Genomic DNA, 22,430 nt, shown 5'->3' with positions numbered 1-22,430 from the left:
AAAATGCTGAGTAGTTCATTTAAATCTACCTTAAATTAAAACCGAGCATGCATTTCTAACTGCCAAAATGCTGTAAATCCAGTACATTTAATCAGATTACCTCATCATTTGCAGTCAAAAATGACTGTATCCACACAAGCAGCATGCATATGATAGATTGCGTGCCGAATCTGCTGCCTTAAATCGCGCTAAATTACTGTCGTTCTCAATGCACCTTTGTAAAAGTGGGGATTTAGCACTTACTCGCATGAAGAACAAATATAGACACAGATAATGGATTAATTTCGATACAAAAACATACTTTGTGTGAGTTCTTGTATTTAATGATGAGCAAGAATGCAATTGTTCCCAAATATCCACATGACTGCAAACGTGACATTATTATACAACAGGTCAAAAAACGTAAATTTTAAACACAGTACTGTCAGTATTTACTCCATTTTGCAATGAAATAATAGTTCTAACGAAAACCACAGCAGAACTACAACACACATGTTTCGCGAACAATTCTGCAGCTTTGAACGAATTGTGCGAGTGAATTATTCAATGATTCATTCACAGCCACTTGCTTCGTTACTGAATGAATGATTCAATGACTCACTCATAAAAACAGTGACTCACTGCCACCTAGTGGCGGTTTTAGTTTAATATTTAAAAGTTTTAGCCTACTTAGATTTACCATCATTGCATATTTCTCTATTGAACATTTTTTATTTTAAACATTATTTATTTTATAAAGTCATTCATAAAAGTAAAAATTTGCACTGGAAAATCAATTTAGGGGGCAAATATTGTCCCTTAATGGTAAAGGTGTGACTGCAGTCGAAGTGGAAGAGAGGAGGTACGCAGAAGGATGGTAATCCCTTCAGGGGGTACTCGAAGCTAAAAAGTTTGGGAACCACTGATCTAGATGAACAGAGTCTGAACAATTTAATATTGAAGGGTTTTTTTGTAATGCACTGCATCATCTGTTCATTGCATCATGTTGGTTCATCTGGCCAGAGGAGAGATTTCTCGCAAGGTTTTTCTTTCTCTATTTCTGTCACGGATGGAGTTTGGGTTCTTTGCCACTGTCGCTTTTGGCTTGCTTAGTTGGGGAAACTTAATATTTAACAATATTACTGACTTGAATGAATGCACTTACACTATTGGATGAGAACTGATGACTGATGACATCGCTGTTTTTTCCAGAAATGCTTTATGGATGAATTGAACTCAGTTCATAATTTATCAGGTTTATGCAGTTATTGAACCAATCTGAAGAAACACTGAACTGATTTTAGATGAACAATTACTAATGTCTTTTTAGAGCGGTTTTACAGCAGAATTGAGCACTTTTTGCATCATTGAATCATTTTTTTCCTGTTTATCACTGCAAAGCTGCTTTGAAACAATCTGTATTGTATAAAGCGCTATAGAAAAAAAGCACAGAATTTACATTTTGGGGTGAACCATTCCTTTAAGAGTCATTTAAAATCATAAATAAAATTAAACGACGAAAAAAAGTTAACATTTCTGAACGAGATGTCTGTAATTGCCTTGACAAAAATGCATTGAACAAGATTTTTGCATTTAAATTGCTGACAACAGTTATTGTTTGTTTATTTTTTGCATTAGAGCTAAAACAATCTAATTTAAATAGAAATATCTGCATTATTCATCGATGCATGTGGCAGAAGCGTTCATCTTTGAAGCGCTGTAATCATGAGAACTTGTAACAGCAGCGGCTGCCTGATTAAACAGAACTACAGCCTGTCAGGACTTACAAACTCAGAGCATGCTGGGTAAAACATGCAGGTTTCACAAATTAGAGGAATATTGCACATGTGGCTTCAGGGCCGGTATCATACACCCAGTGATTTGTGCTTTTTATGGTTAACCTTTCATAAAGGGCGGCACAGCAGACCTGCCTTAAAACGAAAGGACTGCGTTTCCCAAAAGCATCATGAGCCTGAGTGGATCGTAGAATCATTTCCACCAATGATCTCGACGATCAATTTAGCTCACAATGCTTTTGAGAAACGCAGCCCAGATTGTTATGCAGCATTTTAGAAAAAAATCCATACTCTGAAACTCTGAAAAGAAATGCACAAATTAAAAACGCATTCAAGCAACATGTTCAGCCACATTCTCGGATATGATTTTGAGTGAATTCTCCTTGTGAATCATGAATCAAGCATGAGGCGTGTGGCAGGACAGTTACAGCATGAAAAGTATGAATTACAGTAAATACAAATGAAGAGGCTTTTGGCAGATGGTTACATAACTGCATATCTGCTATAAATATCATCTGTTGGTCAATGTATGAAATTAGTAAACCTTCTAAAGCCATACTGTCCCAGCGCTCATGCAGGCGTATGAGGCTTTTAACTTAACTGCAGGCCAAACCCTCCTAATTATGAGGCTGGATAACGGCTGAGACAGGCGATGATTCGGCCCACCCAACATTCCTATGAGAGCCATACTATTCATAGAAAATACTACATTTCTATGTATAACAATCTGCATTTATGTGTCTGGTAGGTATTTTGACAAAAGTTACAGCCATTTAAAAGTAGGTCAGACACTATTTTTTTTATCTTATGTCTTAAGAGTTCATGAATCAATTCAAACTGTCAGTTTCAATAAATTAATTCAGAATGCAATGATTTTCTCCAAAAATGTTTACAGAAGTGCCTGCGAGGCATTGCTTTCCATTTATTAAAATGTTTTAGTAGCAATATATGCAGGTACAGAATGCTGTTTATGGCTATGACTTGTTATATTGGTGCAAATAAATGAAAATGACTAACTACAATTCTTCATTGTGCTCACTTTGTGAAAAAAAGTATAGAAAAGCATGTCTTGATTACAAGTGCTGGTTATATAATATGAATATTATCAAAAAGTTGATTTATTTCACTAATTCCATTCAAAAAGTGAAACTTGTATATTATATTCATTCATTACACACAGACTGATACATTTCAAATGTTTATTTCTTTTAATTTTGATGATTATAACTGCCAACTAAGGAAAATCCCAAATTCACTATCTCAGAAAATTAGAATATTACTTAAGACCAATACAAAGAAAGGATTTTTAGAAATCATGGCCAACTGAAAAGTATGAACATGAAAAGTATGAGCATGTACAGCACTCAATACTTAGTTGGGGCTCCTTTTGCCTGAATTACTGCAGCAATGCGGCGTGGCATGGAGTCGTTCAGTCTGTGGCACTGCTCAGGTGTTATGAGAGCCCAGGTTGCTCTGATAGTGGCCTTCAGCTCTTCTGCATTGTTGGGTCTGGCATATCGCATCTTCCTCTTCACAATACCCCATAGATTTTCTATGGGGTTAAGGTCAGGCGAGTTTAATGGCCAATTAAGAACAGGGATACCATGGTCCTTAAACCAGGTACTGGTAGCTTTGGCATTGTGTGCAGGTGCCAAGTCCTGTTGGAAAATGAAATCTGCATCTCCATAAAGTTGGTCAGCAGCAGGAAGCATGAAGTGCTCTAAAAATTCCTGGTATACGGCTGCGTTGACCTTGGACCTCAGAAAACACAGTGGACCAACACCAGCAGATGACATGGCACCTCAAACCATCACTGACTGTGGAAACTTTACACTGGACCTCAAGCAACGTGGATTGTGTGCCTCTCCTCTCTTCCTCCAGACTCTGGGACCCTGATTTCCAAAGGAAATGCAAAATTTACTTTCAGCACAGAACATAACTTTGGACCACTCAGCAGCAGTCCAGTCCTTTTTGTCTTTAGCCCAGGCAAGACGCTTCTGACGCTGTCTGTTGTTGTCATGCGACAGCTGAAACCCATGTCTTGCATACGTCTGTGCGTAGTGGTTCTTGAAGCATTGACTCCAGCTGCAATCCACTCTTTGTGAATCTCGCTCACATTTTTGAATGGGTTTTGTTTCACAATCCTCTACAGGGTGCGGTTATCCCTATTGCTTGTACACTTTTTTTCTACCACATCTTTTCCTTCCCTTCGCCTCTCTATTAATGAGCTTGGACACAGAGCTCTGTGAACAGCCAGTCTCTTTTGCAATGATCTTTTGTCTCTTGCCCTCCTTGTGCAAGGTGTCAATGGTCGTCTTTTGGACAACTGTCAAGTCAGCAGTCTTCCCCATGATTGTGTAGCCTACAGAACTAGACTGAGAGACCATTTAAAGGCCTTTGCTGGTGTTTTGAGTTAATTAGCTGATAAGAGTGTGGCACCAGGTGTCTTCAATATTGAACCTTTTCACAATATTCTAATTTTCTGAGATACTGAATTTGGGATTTTCCTTAGTTGTCATTTATAATCATCAAAATTAAAAGAAATAAACATTTGAAATATATCAGTCTGTGCGTAATGAATGAATATAATATACAAGTTTCACTTTTTGAATGGAATTAGTGAAATAAATCAGCTTTTTGATGATATTCTAATTATATGACCAGCACCTGTATTGTTAGTAGCTATTTTGGTACTATTTACTATTATTTTACATATATATTATTTCTTCTAGTCAGCATGTACTTAGAGTCAAAGTTAAAAATAAATACATAAAAATAAATACATAAAAATAAAAGTACACAATAAATATATATATATATATATATATATATATATATAGATAGATAGATAGATAGATAGATAGATAGATAGATAGATAGATAGATAGATAGATAGATGAAAAATATAAAATATTAAATTACAATATAAATTAATTTAGATATATCATTGGGAAATGCATCTAATTTATTGTCCTGATGCAGAAAAAAGCTGATGGCCTCATTCTTCCTGCTTCCTGTCTAATTTTCCTGTCGTCTGTCTGAAACCGTGTGAATCCAAACACCCCATTTAGCAACAAACTTCCTGCAAAACATCAAGCAACTTTCCCTGTCTGATGTTTCTGTTTGGATATCAACAAACTCAAGTCCTGCAAACAGCTGGATGCTAAACTAAACCGGCTGAAAGTGAGCAAGACAAAATACATTCTCATCTAAACTTCCTCTCACTCATGTTCACTGACGTCTCTGTCCGTCTACTGTCTCCACGCACTGCCATTTGACTTCCTCCTGCCAACCAACCCAGGATTCAACTGAAAACAAAAGCAGTTTTATGTGCTGTGAGAGGTGTGTGTGTGTGTGAGAGAGAGAGAGAGAGAGAGAGAGAGACAGGAGAATGTGAGAGACATGAATGAGAATGTTAAAAGGACAAGAAATAAATGAGTGCTTGGGTCAGTTTATGAGAGAGCCAGTGCCAGACCACAACCACAATTCAGCCAAATTCAGTCGAGTCAACATGAAATCAAAACTACTTTAAAGCATGTTCCTGGTCTTAATGCAAATGATTTACTGCTCAGTGCAAAACGTTTGTCCTTTCATCAAAATGTAACTTTTGAAATAAAATCAGTGCTTTTTCTTGCTGAATATCCCATGCAAAACAATTGCATTGCTCGGAGGTTGCTGATTCATACCTCAATAGGCTTAATGGAGATCTCAGTTGTGTTTCATTCATGTCACAGATGGACAAACACTAAAGGCAAAGTTTATGCTTCATTTAAAGGTGACCTATAATGCCCCTTTCACAAGATGTAATATACGTCTCTGGTATCCCTGGATTGTGTCTGTGAAGTTTCAGCTCAAAATACCCCACAGATCATTTATTATAGCTTGTCAAATTTGCCCCTATTTGGGTGTGAGCAAAAACAAGCTGTTTTTTGTCCCTTTAAATGCAAATGAGCTGCTGCTCCTGGCCCCCTTTCCAGAAGAGGGCGGAGCTTTAACAGCTCAACAACAACAAAGCTGGAGAATCTCACGCAGCCAAAATGAGGATTGTCAGTAACGGTGTTCAAACCGGAGTCGACACTGATGGAGAGACTCAGGAAGAAGTTACAACTTTTAGAATGAAACTGGACGTTTCTGAATGGTTAGTGGATAAATTGATGTAGTTGCTGTGGAGTTGATTCAACTCATCCACTAGCATGTGCCGTCATGTTCATCTTTTGTGCAAATCCAGTGTTGAATTGACAATCGGGTTTATGTAAATTTTGGGGTTTGTTGTAGTCCTTAAACAGAGAATTCTGTAAAAAAAAATATATCTCCCTTTGCATTGAACTTTGAGTGCTGTAACTTTGCAGATGTTGTTTATGCAAAAGTTAAAAGTGAAATCATAAACAACCGCCCCTTTAATGAGTTAGTCCCTGAATCATTCACTCAAAGGATTCATTCAAAATGGCTGATTCAGAAGTGACTGAGTGAGTTGAGTCATTCATTAGAACGATTCGTTCAAACACACTGATTCATGCAGTAATGAAACTGAAACAGTGTTGCTATGAGAAGCGCAATGGCTCTACTGTTTGGAACTATTTTTATTGGCAAAACAGACAATATTGTGTCTAAAATGTAAGTCACCTAATTGCCTATTATCTTATTGTTTATTGAATTGTTGTATAAAATCAATATCACATTTTTAAACGTGCTGATATTCTGGAAAAACAGCACTTTTGCTCTTGTGATATTGATTATTACTATTAAAAACAAGAACTTATACAGACTTTTTTTTGCACCGTTTCTTGGTTTCTGGAAGCATTTTTATTAACTGTGGTGGCATTTTTGCCCCAAGCACCCATTAATTTCTGCCCCTGGTGTGTGTGTGCTACATGCTGCATGCTCTTTTTCGAGCGCAAGCGGCTGTTGTGAGGCCCACTTTAAGTGAAACGGGTGAAACGGATAGCAAAGGATAGTGATAGTGATACTGATAGTGAGCCTTTCCTGTTATTCTGAGTGTGATGAGCAAAGAGGAGAAAAGACACCGGACAGCCTGAAAAACAACAGCCTAGCTTTCTGACCACCTGTGAATCATCACACTCAAATAAAGATTTTATTATGCATAGATTAAGACTGACTTTACAACCATTCTTTACTAGTCCATTTATAGGACACCTAAACTCAGTGTTTCTGTAATGTGAGAGTCTACAGTGTTTGAGTCACGAGTAAACAAAGGAAAACAATAAAATGCATGATCAAGATCACCATTACTGAGCTGGTGATGACACTAAAAAAGGATGAAGTGGAAAATATAGACAGTAGTATCACACTACAAGAATTCAACAGACACTGCATCTGGAAGTGATCTTGTACATGTGCGTCTGTCTTCACTTCCCTCTGATCACATGCCATGATCGACATCCTCATGCAACCGTCTCATACAAGCAGATCAGTACAGTAGAAACCGAGCTGATGGTCTTGAACTGAGAAACAGATCAGTAGAGCTGGTAAAAAAGGTAAGCATCACTATTATGTTTATGTCAAGGGTTAGGGATCTGAACAATGCCCTTTAATTAGTATCAGTCCTCGACAGACATAAATGATTCCTCAAATAATGCAGAAAGCATCAAAGAAGCACTGCAACTTTCCTAAATACCCGATCAACCACACAGCAACATGCAAAAAAAGCACCTTAGCAACGCCCTAGCAACCACCCACAACACTTCAGAATTGTTACTTTAGAACCCATCAGGAAAAAAAGCATCTTAGCAACGTCCTGGCAACCACCCAAAACGCTTTAGAATTGTTACTTTAGAATCCGTCAGCAAAAAAACATCTTAGCAACACCCTAGCAACCACCCACAATGCTTTAGAACGTTTACTTTTGAACCCATCAACAAAAAAGCATCTTATCAATGCCCTGGCAACCATCCACAACACTTTAGAATTGTTTCTTTAGAACCCATCAGCAAAAAAGCATCTTAGCAACGCCCTGGGAACCACTTTAGAATTGTTACTTTATAACCTATCAGCAAAAAAGCATCTTAGCAACGCTCTGGCAACCACCCACAACACTTTAGAATTGTTACTTTATAACCAATGTTAGGAAGACTCTAAATTGTAACAAAGAATGTTTTAATCTCATTGAATCATATAGCAAATCAAGAATCTTACAGTCAAAAAAATGCTTCTTGACAATAAAAATAAGTCTTTTTTATACCATAAAAAATGTCATTACATGATATAAAATAAACAAAATGAATAAAAACTTAAACTTTAAATTTTATTTAAGCTAGTTAATAAAGTAAATTCTCATTTTCAATTATTTTAACTTGATGTGCTAAAATAACAAAAACTGAAACAAAATTTTATAAAAAAAACTATAGACATTTTTCTTTAAAAACTAATGAAATTAAAAAAACACAACAAAACTTTAATTACAATTAAAATAAACAGAAAATATAAAGAACAAAACCTAATTCAAAATATGAATAAAATATAAATAATACTAAACAATGCATGAGGAAGAACCTTTCGTTTTAAGATTGTAGTACTTAGAGCAACAAGTAGCAATATAATCTATTAGATGGCAATATCACAGTACTTTATATATACCATGGTACTGAAATTAATGCACCATAGTATTTACATTAAAGAAAGAAACCCCCTATGGTAGTTCACTGGTACTTTACAGGACTTTCTGTAGTTGTAGTTCATTTGTAATCTTTTAAATAGGCCATGAATATGGTATTATCATCTGACACCATCCCATCAATAGGCTATTGTTTGTAGATCCAGAACTACAAAAATAAACAAATGAAGATCCTTAAGTGTTTTACCTGGATGATGCCGCAGTGAAGTCTCCTCCATCCAGCAGCCTGATCTTACAGAACAAAACCCCATTGACAAACGGCACTGCTGTCAGCTCCTCCAGAGTGACATGAGTCTGAAACTTAAACTTCTTCTTCTTGACTAGAAACGCCATGAACTCGAGCTCTGAATTATTTGACTCGACAGAAATTCAACGGTGGAGCTGAACGCTGTAAAGCGGTTTAATCTGGCAGTGGAAACTCTCTCTGTGGGATCATGTTTTCATTGATCATCTGTGGGGAAAAAACACAAATCACAACAAACATGAGAACAGATGAACACTAACATATTAAGAGATCAATAAACTTGTATTTAAAGAACATGATTCATTATCACTTAGAAAAAAACGTTGATCTTGTCAGGTTTGTTTAGTTCACACACCCGCGAATAAACTAACGCCTCAGATTTTCTCTCGTGCACGTGCCGCGGCGGCGCGCGAAGAAACGGTCAACCTTTCAGACGTTACAAACGTTAGCGCGGATCGCGTGAACTCACGTCTTTAGTGTTTCTGTCCGTCCTCCGTGCCTCCGGTGTTTGGATGTGATTCTGTCCCCCGGATCACTGCGTGTTTAGCTTTTCTACAGGGATTAGGAAGCACCGCCCTTCATCTCTCGCTCTCTCTCTCTCTCTCTCTCTCTCACACACACTCTCACACACACACACACACACACACACACACACACAAACAAACACACAGTCTCTTTCAGGCTATTTAAAAAAACATATATATATATATATATATATATATATATATATATATATATATATATATATATATATATATATATATATATATATTTTTTTTTTTTTTTTTTTCTTTTCAATATAGGCACATATCAGTTTAATCGTAATATAATCGCCCATATATATCGCCATTATATATATTGTGTTTATATTATATGTGAGTATACATTTTATTATAATTATGTATATGCGAGTCTATAAATGCAGACACTAATATATATATATATATATATATATATATATATATATATATATATATATATATATATATATATATATAAGAAACTTTTATGTTAGATGTGATTAATCGCAATTAATCGATTTTACAGCACTGATTTATATTGATTATTATATCAATAGATAGCATATTTACATTCACAATGTATATATATATATATATATATGCAGACACTCTCTCTCTCTCTCTATATATATATATGAAACTTTTGTTAGATGCGATTAATCGCAATTAATCGATTTTACAGCAGTGATTTATATATATCAATAGATAGCATATTTTCATTCCCAATTTATATATGTATATATATATATATATATATATATATATATATATATATATATAAATAATAGCATACAAAATAAAAGTTTCAGTTTGCATAATATATGCGGGTGTACTGTGTAATTACTATGTATATATAAATACAATCATTTATGTATATATTTGAGAAATATTTACAAGTATATGTATTTATGTATATTTTTATATAATTTATATATATATATTGTACATAACATATTTCTCTTAAATATATACAGTAATTTGTGTGTATTTATATATATATATAATATATATATATTAATTACACACAGTACTCACATATATTATGCAAACTCAAACTTTTATTTTGTATGCCATATATATATATATATATATATATGTGCCCTCCAAAAGTTTGGAAACACCCATGGCAAAGTGTGGTTTTGGACGATATTAGCATAAATCCTTATTTTTTGGTGCAAATACATTACAGTAACTTGACATTATCATTGAAGACCAGCAATAACAATTTTCATTTTGATTACATAATAATGGCAATATATACATATCAAAGTCAGACACGTCCCTTTGCCAGCTGTGATGCTGGTTACTGGTTTAAACTTGGCCCAGGTTTGTAACAGATTTTGGGGTCAGCACACCTTAATAGCTTCAACAATTGATTGCCAATTAAGTTTAGAATACAATGAACCATTTAGTTTAGGTCAGTGAGCTGCTAACGGTGGATATTTTTGGAAGTTTTTTTCTATGTATAAACTGTTTATGTAATAAAATATGTTTTCGTAGTTTGTGTTGTCCCTTATCAGTGCAAAATTACCACAAATTAAAAAGGATTCATGCCAATATTGTCCAAAACCCCACTTTTCTAGGGCGTTTCCAAACTTTTGGAGGGCAGTGTGTATATATACACAAACACACAAAGATTTTTCCCCCTTCCACCAAGAAGAACTGAAGAAAAAAGCTAATTTCTTCATGAAATATAGCGCACTTTGTCTCCCTCTAGTGGCAGTAAAGTAAACTAGATGAAAGCTGCAACTCAAAAACCGTAGCAAAACAACCCCCCAAAAAAGGAAATTATATTATATTGAGTGTAGTAGGGATTGATTCAAAGTAAAATTAACAACATATAATCAAAATAAAAACATAATTGTAGATATGTAGTCCTACCGCAAAGTAAAAAAAAAAAAAACTTTTAAAAAAATAAATGGACCAAGAGACTGAGATTAAAAATATACAACAGCATAACTAAGTAAAAATAGTTATTCAGTTTCATTAATATTTGAGTAAAATACAAATACCTTAAAAAAATACTTGTGTTTTGTCAAGCAATAACGTGACGCCTTGGACTGTACATGGATATATTGATAGTAAAGCCTGTCGGAGATCTGGACTTTCGATCACAGGGAAATAAGGAGGCTTTAGCATCAATAAAACACAAATATAGACTCATACATGTGTGGAGAGTTTCTTTATTTAACATACATAAATAAAAATGTTATTGTCAAAAACTAAAGAAACAAAATCCTCCACAAAGTCTTCCAAGGCCTCACCTGTAAAAGGAGCCATCAGTACATAAATAGGAGAAAGTGTGCTTTCTGTACATCTCTGATTTGTGTTTTAGAGTTTGCATTCACTGCATGCAATGCTTTTGTTCATTTTAGGATCAATTAAATAAACAAAATGTAGAAAATCATGTCAAATTCATTGCCATCTATTTGTTTTTTAAGGAACCAAATGTAAAAATAAAACCCACAGTTGAAGTTAAACTGAAAAGATGTTTCACTTCAAACTAAATTTAAAAAAAAAGGCTCTTTTTAAAGTAAAACGTACATTTTGGATATTTAGATTTTGGCCACTTCTTTAAAACGCTAGTAAAAGTCCTCATTTCACTTTATCCCTGAAACATTCACACATACAAGCACAAACTCTTTGAGGCACCGTGCTGTACAATAATTTACAGTCTATTCTAGACCAGACCTGTCACACGTTCTGCTCTACTGTCTGTCTTCAGGCTTCGCCGACATGTTTTCCACTCCTTCTCCAGTTTCTGTGGCGGTCGCCGTGTTCAGGCTGTTAGCGTTCTGCAGAAACTTTCTCAGGTCCTTCAGAGCCGGTCTGAACATCTGAATGAGAGCCAGCAGAGCGGCCTGCGTGCCTTCCAGAGCCTGGGCTTGTCTCTCTTGAGCGCAGGCCTGGGCCTCCTGCGAGCGCCGGATCATCTGGAGCAGGTCGTTCTGGTTCTCCAGGTGCTGGGCGATCTCGCGCACGTGCAGGTTGGTGACGCGGTGCTCCTGGAGCAGTCTGGCTGAGTTGAGTGCGATGCGGCTCTTCAGTTCCTGAGGTTTGGCGGAACATTCGGCCTGCGCTGCCAGCATCTCCACCGGCGCCTCTGCAGTGACGGTCACGGGCGTCTCGGTGGTGCAATACTCCACCATGCCCTCCTCCAGTGTGTGGTACGTCGTCTCAGCTGCAGGGGCATAATATCACACATCTTAAAGGGATAGTTCACCCAAATTTTCATTCATCTTCGGAACACAAATGAAGATATTGTTAATGAAATCTGAGAGATTTCATTGACAGCTACCACTTTGACGCTTCAAAAAGTTCATAAAAAGCAGCACGTTTGAGCTTCCACAAGAACCAATGAGGTTCATTCTCATGTTACGCATCACGTTTGAGCTTCAACAAGAGCCAATGAGGTTCATTCTCGCGTTACGTAGCACGTTTGAGCTTCCTCAAGAACCAATGAGGTTCATTCTCGCGTTACGCATCACGTTTGAGCTTCCGCAAGAACCAATGAGGTTCATTCTCGTGTTACGCATCACGTTTGAGCTTCAACAAGAGCCAATGAGGTTCATTCTCGCGTTACGCATCACGTTTGAGCTTCCTCAAGAACCAATGAGGTTCATTCTCGTGTTACGCATCACGTTTGAGCTTCCGCAAGAACCAATGAGGTTCATTCTCGTGTTACGCATCACGTTTGAGCTTCCTCAAGAACCAATGAGGTTCATTCTCGCGTTACGCATCACCTTTGAGCTTCCGCAAGAACCAATGAGGTTCATTCTTGTGTTACGCATCACGTTTGAGCTTCCTCAAGAACCAATGAGGTTCATTCTTGTGTTACGCATCACGTTTGAGCTTCCTCAAGAACCAATGAGGTTCATTCTCGCGTTACGCATCACGTTTGAGCTTCCTCAAGAACCAATGAGGTTCATTCTCGCGTTACGCATCACGTTTGAGCTTCCTCAAGAACCAATGAGGTTCATTCTCGCGTTACGCATCACGTTTGAGCTTCCTCAAGAACCAATGAGGTTCATTCTCGTGTTACGCATCACGTTTGAGCTTCCTCAAGAACCAATGAGGTTCATTCTCGTGTTACGCATCACGTTTGAGCTTCCTCAAGAACCAATGAGGTTCATTCTCGCGTTACGCATCACGTTTGAGCTTCCTCAAGAACCAATGAGGTTCATTCTTGTGTTACGCATCACGTTTGAGCTTCCGCAAGAACCAATGAGGTTCATTCTCGTGTTACGCATCACATTTGAGCTTCCGCAAGAACCAATGAGGTTCATTCTCGTGTTACGCATCACATTTGAGCTTCCGCAAGAACCAATGAGGTTCATTCTCGTGTTACGCATCACGTTTGAGCTTCCCCAAGAACCAATGAGGTTCATTCTTGTGTTACGCATCACCTTTGAGCTTCCGCAAGAACCAATGAGGTTCATTCTTGTGTTACGCATCACGTTTGAGCTTCCTCAAGAACCAATGAGGTTCATTCTCGCGTTAGGCATCACCTTTGAGCTTCCGCAAGAACCAATGAGGTTCATTCTCGTGTTACGCATCACGTTTGAGCTTCCTCAAGAACCAATGAGGTTCATTCTCGCGTTACGCATCACATTTGAGCTTCCGCAAGAACCAATGAGGTTCATTCTCGCGTTACGCATCACCTTTGAGCTTCCGCAAGAACCAATGAGGTTCATTCTTGTGTTAAGCATCACGTTTGAGCTTCCTCAAGAACCAATGAGGTTCATTCTCGCGTTACGCATCACGTTTGAGCTTCCGCAAGAACCAATGAGGTTCATTCTCGTGTTACGCATCACGTTTCAGCTTCCTCAAGAACCAATGAGGTTCATTCTCGTGTTACGCATCACGTTTGAGCTTCCTCAAGAACCAATGAGGTTCATTCTCGCGTTACGCATCACGTTTGAGCTTCCTCAAGAACCAATGAGGTTCATTCTCGTGTTACGCATCACATTTGAGCTTCCGCAAGAACCAATGAGGTTCATTCTCGCGTTACGCATCACGTTTGAGCTTCCGCAAGAACCAATGAGGTTCATTCTCGTGTTACGCATCACATTTGAGCTTCCGCAAGAACCAATGAGGTTCATTCTCGCGTTACGCATCACGTTTGAGCTTCCTCAAGAACCAATGAGGTTCATTCTCGTGTTACGCATCACGTTTGAGCTTCCTCAAGAACCAATGAGGTTCATTCTCGTGTTACGCATCACGTTTGAGCTTCCCCAAGAACCAATGAGGTTCATTCTTGTGTTACGCATCACCTTTGAGCTTCCTCAAGAACCAATGAGGTTCATTCTCGTGTTACGCATCACATTTGAGCTTCCGCAAGAACCAATGAGGTTCATTCTCGCGTTACGCATCACGTTTGAGCTTCCTCAAGAACCAATGAGGTTCATTCTCGCGTTAGGCATCACCTTTGAGCTTCCGCAAGAACCAATGAGGTTCATTCTCGTGTTACGCATCACGTTTGAGCTTCCTCAAGAACCAATGAGGTTCATTCTTGCGTTAGGCATCACCTTTGAGCTTCCGCAAGAACCAATGAGGTTCATTCTTGTGTTACGCATCACGTTTGAGCTTCCTCAAGAACCAATGAGGTTCATTCTTGTGTTACGCATCACGTTTGAGCTTCCTCAAGAACCAATGAGGTTCATTCTCGCGTTACGCATCACATTTGAGCTTCCGCAAGAACCATTGAGGTTCATTCTCGCGTTACGCATCACCTTTGAGCTTCCGCAAGAACCAATGAGGTTCATTCTTGTGTTAAGCATCACGTTTGAGCTTCCTCAAGAACCAATGAGGTTCATTCTCGCGTTACGCATCACGTTTCAGCTTCCTCAAGAACCAATGAGGTTCATTCTCGTGTTACGCATCACGTTTCAGCTTCCTCAAGAACCAATGAGGTTCATTCTCGTGTTACGCATCACGTTTGAGCTTCCGCAAGAACCAATGAGGTTCATTCTCGTGTTACGCATCACGTTTCAGCTTCCTCAAGAACCAGTGAGGTTCATTCTCGCGTTACGCATCACGTTTGAGCTTCCTCAAGAACCAATGAGGTTCATTCTCGTGTTACGCATCACGTTTGAGCTTCCTCAAGAACCAGTGAGGTTCATTCTCGCGTTACGCATCACGTTTGAGCTTCCTCAAGAACCAATGAGGTTCATTCTCGTGTTACGCATCACATTTGAGCTTCCGCAAGAACCAATGAGGTTCATTCTCGCGTTACGCATCACGTTTGAGCTTCCGCAAGAACCAATGAGGTTCATTCTCGTGTTACGCATCACATTTGAGCTTCCGCAAGAACCAATGAGGTTCATTCTCGCGTTACGCATCACGTTTGAGCTTCCTCAAGAACCAATGAGGTTCATTCTCGTGTTACGCATCACGTTTGAGCTTCCTCAAGAACCAATGAGGTTCATTCTCGTGTTACGCATCACGTTTGAGCTTCCGCAAGAACTAATGAGGTTCATTCTCGTGTTACGCATCACATTTGAGCTTCCGCAAGAACCAATGAGGTTCATTCTTGTGTTACGCATCACGTTTGAGCTTCCTCAAGAACCAATGAGGTTCATTCTCGCGTTACGCATCACGTTTGAGCTTCCGCAAGAACCAATGAGGTTCATTCTCGTGTTACGAATCACATTTGAGCTTCCGCAAGAATCACTCGATTATGTCATTCGCAGTGCTTCATGGGAGAGGATGGAGCTAAAGAGCTATTTTGGAGCATGTTGCTTTTTTGACTCACTGATTGGAGTAATTTTCTGTACAGCATCATGGGTAATGTAGTTTTTCACCAGGAATTCCACTGCTAAACATGATTATTTAAAAAATAAGCTGAAATAATGCAGGCTGATGGCTTCAACAGAAGCAAATACCATCAATTAACAATCTTGTAGTTCACAGTAAGGTTGTAGTAAAAGGTTTATAAGTGATCATTAAAAATGTGGATAAAATGCATGGAGTTTTTACTTTTGGAACCTGACTGTTGCACTCTATAGCAAACCAGAACCATCTAATCAAATCCCCACGGACAAACTCAAGCGCCACCTTACATTTGTTCTTGTTCCAGTAACCGTTTCACTTACATATAATTATGTCTATCACAACTTCCATTTAATTTCGACTTTAATATTTTAAAAACAGAAAATTATGTGTAAAAGTAAAACCATACCTTCAAGAGTTTTGATCTCACATGCTGCTGCAGCCGCTGGTTGAATACCTGTGAAGAGACAATCACATTTATACGGCATCGAAATGCATTTGTAAAAGTGTAAACTCAAAATTTAAATTATAAAATGGTCGTTTTCTCAAAATATGTTATTTTTTCCTCAGAAATCTTTCATCAGAATCTATATTCTGAAGGTTTTTACAGAGAGTTTTTTTCATTTATATAGTCAACATTTGAAGTGGATCAAAAAAGTTATTCAAATTTGTCCTAAAAACTAAGTTGTCCTAAGAAGAAGGTTTTAGGACAACTTTGATAAAGTTTTGATCCACTTCAAATGTTGACTACTATATTTTGCCTGATTTATATAAAATTGTATTCCTTTTTTTCCGGCTGTTGACAAATTTTCTGATTTATGAAGTGGTAAAAAGAGAAACCTTTAATTCAAATATGTCAACAAAATGAAATAGGAATGCTCAGATTAATTATGCAAATTAGCAGTGTTGGATAAATTTCCATAGATTATCATTCATTAATTACGGATTTAAGCATTTAAATGGAGGTTACATTAAAAACATACATTTTGAAAAACATTAATGTTAAATTTGTATATTATTGTTCTATAGTCTATACAGTATTTAATGCAATTACATCAGAAGTAACTAATAAAATTAAAGAAATATTAGCCACTTTTTGGTCACACTTTGGTCCTCAAGATAAGGGAAAATGAGGCAGAAGTACAATGGAAGTATTTAAAGTAATTTCAGGATGTTTCCTATCATTTTAAATTATCAGAATGCATCTATGACAAAGGGTTCTAAAAATATAGCTTCTTAAAAAAAAAAAAAAAAGTGTTCCTCTGGCTCAATTTACCCCAGTTTAGGGGTAAGTTGAGCCGAGTCAGTAGGTGGGTGTAAACTGACCATCTAACTGAATCTGAATCAAACCCATGGGAAATTTTAAAGATAATGTACTTATTTTAAAAACTAATTTAATAATCAGATTTCTTTTTACAAATATTTTTTGTAAATGCATTTAACATTTATTTTTAAAGCTAAATTAAACAACAAAAAACCAACCAAATGAAGTTGAAATTTCAGTATGTTTGCATTTCTGAAACAATATGTTGAACATCAAACTTGTAACTTTCCCATAAACAGACTAAACAGAGAGTTTGTTGAGTAAATTTAAATTAAAGCTAAATAAGAATGAATAAATGTCACTGAAACTAAAAAATTTTAGTCAAAAGGTTCTTGACATGGTAGTTTTTCTGCCATGTAGTCTCTAATGGCCTAACATGGTCGACAGGTGGAAAGATATATATGATTAAACATCCTCTGGTTCATATCAGAGAAGGATTTGGTGTACTTATACACTCGAAAATAAATATAAACTTAACCAGTCGCGTAATATTACATTGAAATGACACCAGTTTATATTACAGATTTAACTTAAATTCATTGCCTTATGGTGGGGTAAGTTAAAACGTTGGCTCAATTTACCCCACAGCATTTGGCTCACTTTGCCCCACAGCTGCCAATTTAGGAAAAGCTAGCTTTCTTACCAATTCAGAATAATATTTAGCTAAATGACTTGCATTGTTTTATACGTCGCTAAATCACCAATATGCATCATAAATATTTTTAGACCTGGACAAATTTGCTTTGAAGAAACATCTAAAATGTTAAAATTTTACTTTTACAAGCCAAAAACAGTTTTTAAAGTAACAAGCACTTCCACTCCTCACATGTGCTTCTCCTTTTCACAGTCTGAAAGAAATGATGAGTGGTTTTAAAATATATGGTCACATGACAATAAAATGGTACGGTTGCCAAGATACAGGGGGGTGGGTCAACTTACCCACTGGTTCATCTTACCCCACTCTCCCCTAATGCCTTACTTTACGTTTTCAAGGGAAAAGTAATTAAATGACAGTATTTAATTACACCCAACACTGCAAATGAGTGCATATTTAACCCTTATAGGGTGTTTGGGGTCTTTTTAGACACCAAACGATGTTTGCTCAAATTTTAAAAAATGTTCTCTTTGTCCAAATGACATGAAACTTTTGTTGTTACAGTTGTTAACACTTTCTAGAACTACAAATAAAATAAAAAATTGGAGTGATATATTGTTTTTATGTTAGTGTAAAAAAAAAAGTCTCCACAGACACCAGGCAACAAAATGTAATTTTGTAACAAATTAATTGTTTTTTAAAAAACAAATGTAATTTTACTCTGTTTATTAATGTATCTGTTTACATATTTGTGCAGTTTTTGGAGGATTTGTCTTATCTTTTAAATTTATATAAATATTTTTTTTTATATATATAAAAAAACAGCTTTTTATGTAAAATTCACTTTATAAAAGACCCACATTTCTAACTTTCATTCATGGGGATAACATGGTTTAGTGTAAGATTTTTGCCCATCTTTTGGAAAATGCTGTTTTAAAAGTAAAAAAAAAAAAATAATAAATCACTTTTACCAGTAGGTGGCTGCAGAGCTCCACTATATGCTATGTGTTATTTGACTGACTGAAAGACATCTTTTCACAAGTATTTTCAGTTGGATTTATATCTAAATAAAATGAAAATCACAATTATGACAATAAAAATTACTTTTTGACAAAGTTAAGCATTTTTTTCCCCAAAAATGTTGATTTTGAGGATGAATTTTGTCCAGTTTCTAAGTGGAGTCTCATCATAATGTAACAGTATAGAAAAACTGATATTTCATTACAAAAAATAATAAACTTTGACAAAAAGTAGCCTTTATTGTTATAATTGTGATTTCAGAATATTTAGATATGAATCCAACTGAAAAAAAAAACTTGTGAAAAGATGTCTTTCAGTCAGTCAAACAGCACATAGTGGAGCTCTGCTGCCATCTACTGGATAAAGTGATGTGTTTTTTTTTTCACTTTTAAAACTGCATTTTCCAAAAGATGGGCAAAAATCTTAAACTAAACCATGTCAAATTATCCATGTTATCCCCATGAATGAAATTAGAAATAGAAATATGGGTCTTTTATAAAGTGAATTTTACATAAAAAGCGGTTTTTGTATAAAAAAACTATTTAATTGTTTTAATTTATTTATATAAATTAAAAAAAAATATGATAAATCCTCCAAAAACTGCACAAATGTGGAGTGAAAACATTAATAAACAGAGTAAAATTACATTTGTTTAAAAAAACAAGTATTTTGTTACAAAATTACATTTTGTTGCCTGGTGTCTCTGGAGACCCCAAAGACCCCAAATGAAGACCGCACAAAGATAATATCTCTTTTGCATATTAAAACAACATTTCAGAAGAAAAAAAAAAAAAGAATTTTGTGATTGTTCAAGTGGGAAGTATTATGAAATCTATAGTTAAAATCTATTTTTTCCTGTAGTTCATGGCGTAAAGTGTTTTTACCAGGTGAAAATAACGGAAGTAAAGTGTTAAGTCGGGCTCTTTTAGATTCTACGCATTTAAAGTTACGCAGCGGTAACGCTAGTGTCTTACTTTGCGTTAACGTGACTGTGGCTGCGGAGCTGATGGGCACCGCAATCTCCGCGCCTGCTTCCGCCGCAGGCAGGCTGATGATGGTCGCTTCTCCCAGCAGATTGCAGATGCGCTGCTGCATGGAGGTCAGGATCACGGGCACGGTGGTGCAGTCGCCCGTTCCCTCCATGGCTGCGCGCGCCTGGGCCACTTTGCGCCGCACCTCCGTCTTGAGATCGGACCATTTCTTCTTGACCTCGGCGAGCTCGCGCAGACAGGTGCTGACGGCGTTCACGCGCTTCAGAATCTCCATCCACGCGCAGTTCTTAGCGATGTGCGTGACGCCCGCGTTAAAGTGATTGACCAAAATGTGTTTTTGTTTCTCCATCTCCTCCACGATGATCTCCACCTCCCTTTCGGAGAAATTAGTTTTTCTCTTTTTGGCCTGAGATGCCATTACGTTTTTAATTGGACGCAGGGGTTTTATAAAATTGCGTAGAATACGTAAAAATAGTAAGTTTTTTGTCCTGACACAATTGCGCAGCGTAATGGCTTCTTGAATCGACTTCTCCTCCAACAACAACGTTGGCGGCCGCAAATGGCTGAAGTCCCGCCCCATTCGTCGCTTCTTGCGATTCCCATTGGTTTAGATTCGCCAGCGACGGTGACGATCTTTCTTTTCATTGGTGGAAGCTGTGATCAATCACACCTTACGTTTGCGCGGCTAGATTTATCGTCAGCCAGATGAGGGAGCTCTTTAATAACAAATATATGTACTTTTTGAGTAATTTCTCGTTATAAAATTGAAGAATAAAACGTAAAATGTGAGAATCCGTAGTGTGTTGTGATATTTATCAATATAAACATTGTAAAACAGGGTGTAGGGACATGGCTAGCTTATTATTATGCTAATTTATCCTACTTTCTTTAATACTGAATAAACAAACAAGCAGTTTCATATTTACATGTTGGTTTGCTTTCTTACTACTTATAAAGTGCAAAAATAACAATCCATCCATTACATCCATATAAGTGAATTTTGAGGCTTGTTTTCATCGCACCAATGAACAGAAGTTTCTGGACTGTATTTGTATAGGATGGGAGGCCAGGAAACCAAAAGTGTCACATAATAAACAGCCCTCATATCACACTGAAACAAGTTTCTCTCAGACTGTTGGCAAAACAAAGTCTAAAAATAGTTTTAAGAACATGACAGGATGTTCCCAGTATTGTCATACTTGTGTGAATATGTCCATCTATAAAGATTTGACCTGTGGCATTTCTAAGCAGTTATTGAGAAAGTGTTCAAACTTATAAAGCAATTTTTACAGAACAGGTCCATACCAGAGCTTTGAAGTTAATGAATCACATAAAAACGGGCTATGTCTTTGACATTGGCTACAGAAATAATAGCAGTGGACTGAAACAGATCAAGCATGACCGTTCTGAGAATTCAGATTCAGAAAACTGAATTCTTCGAATAAAGTCACCTATTGAAATGAAATAAGAAGTGCGGCCTTATAAGAGCAAACACACAGTAGTGAACACACCAACATGATGTTCTGCTGTTAAAGATTGGATGTACATAAGGATGCTTTCTGAAGTGATCCACTCATTTCTGTATTGTTTACTATCAAAACTAGCATCTGTTTGGGATTCAAAATGAATCAACCACCAAACTATTTACATTGTACTATATCCTCAAGCAGTTGCCCTCGCTTTCTGACTGGAAGTTAAACCTGCAGTAATTTAATGCTTTATTGTTTTCATTTGACGATTTCTAAGAAGTTGGCCCTTGTTCGCAGACTTTTTGGAGCAAAATTGAGGTCATGCATGCAAATGAAGCTCCTGGAATAGAGCAAATCTATCATCATCTCTTTAAGACAGCAGTGGAAATGCATTGATCTCGTTCTTTTTTTTTATGGTTTTTTTTTTTAAACGTAAAAATACACTTTAAAAATCAGTAAAAATAAAAAAGCGAAAGCTGTGAATAAAACCCAGGATTATTGGAGTATGTGTGACAAGAAAATACTATTTCAGTCTTTCTACTTTAAAATTTGATCATTAATTCAATATGTTACTTGTGATTTTTTGTTTAATTTAGCAAATTCAGAGTTTTACATTAAACCCTACATCAGTTTTTTTTTCAGTGTAATTATTAGGGATGCACTGATATGAAAATTTTGTCCAATACTGATAATTCTTTATATTTAAGCCGATAACCGATATATTCAAGATTTTTCATATAATTTTTGAGAGTCTGATTACAAAAACAAAAGTCTCAGCACAGAATTATAATGTTCTCATTATAATATTATGTAGCTTATATGACATATTTGTGCTGTACATGTTGTACGTTACTGTATTTTCCTTTTTGAAGTGATTTTAATCATATTTCAAGCAATTCATAACCATCATGGCAGACAGTTTGCATCTGAAGTGTCTCAACTGAAGGAAAAAATCCATTATTTATCGGTTTTAATATATTGGCCAAATTTTCTTACACTCTAAACAATGCTGGGTTAAAAACAACCCAAGTTGGGTTGAAAATGGAGAAACCCAGCATTTGGGTTGTTTTAACCCAGTAGTTAGGTTA

The 22,430-nt window shown here is 36.6% G+C and overlaps 2 protein-coding genes across 4 annotated transcripts in view; both read right to left on the bottom strand.

Annotated features, from left to right (window-relative positions):
* eeig1a (estrogen-induced osteoclastogenesis regulator 1a) overlaps positions 1-9,225 on the bottom strand; it is a 33,466-nt gene extending 24,241 nt beyond the window's left edge. For 2 of the 3 annotated variants that reach the window (XM_067394314.1, XM_067394316.1), the window contains exons 1-2: positions 9,120-9,225; positions 8,594-8,857 (exon numbers count right to left, since the gene is read on the bottom strand). In XM_067394314.1, coding sequence (XP_067250415.1) covers positions 8,594-8,739 — 146 coding nt within the window. In that variant the 5' untranslated portion in view covers positions 8,740-8,857; positions 9,120-9,225. Of the gene's footprint in view, positions 1-8,593; positions 8,858-9,005 lie in introns of all 3 variants that reach the window. The other variant, XM_067394315.1, reaches the window with a different exon arrangement.
* A 2,201-nt stretch (positions 9,226-11,426) lies between these two features.
* naif1 (nuclear apoptosis inducing factor 1) lies at positions 11,427-20,476 on the bottom strand. Its single transcript, XM_067393464.1, has 3 exons — positions 19,856-20,476; positions 16,352-16,399; positions 11,427-12,352 (listed from the first exon to the last, which is right to left on the bottom strand). The coding sequence occupies exons 1-3, from the start codon at positions 20,451-20,453 to the stop codon at positions 11,880-11,882; spliced, it is 1,119 nt and encodes a 372-aa protein (XP_067249565.1). The 5' UTR covers positions 20,454-20,476; the 3' UTR covers positions 11,427-11,879.
* Between the last annotated feature and the right edge of the window lie 1,954 nt (positions 20,477-22,430).

This window comes from Chanodichthys erythropterus, chromosome 9 (assembly GCF_024489055.1).
Source record: "Chanodichthys erythropterus isolate Z2021 chromosome 9, ASM2448905v1, whole genome shotgun sequence".
NCBI classification, from domain to species: Eukaryota; Metazoa; Chordata; class Actinopteri; order Cypriniformes; family Xenocyprididae; genus Chanodichthys; species Chanodichthys erythropterus.
This window is presented reverse-complemented; position numbering and strand designations above follow the sequence as displayed.

What these genes read in the sequence shown, in the direction of transcription:
- naif1 (XM_067393464.1), bottom strand. Translation starts at nt 20,453, where the DNA reads ATGGGGCGGGACTTCAGCCATTTGCGGCCGCCAACGTTGTTGTTGGAG. An exon ending in CACAGTCACGTTAACGCAAA is followed by an intron (nt 16,400 to 19,855) that starts GTAAGACACTAG and finishes GTCTCTTCACAG; the next exon opens with GTATTCAACCAGCGGCTGCA. An exon ending in TGAGATCAAAACTCTTGAAG is followed by an intron (nt 12,353 to 16,351) that starts GTATGGTTTTAC and finishes ATGCCCCTGCAG; the next exon opens with CTGAGACGACGTACCACACA.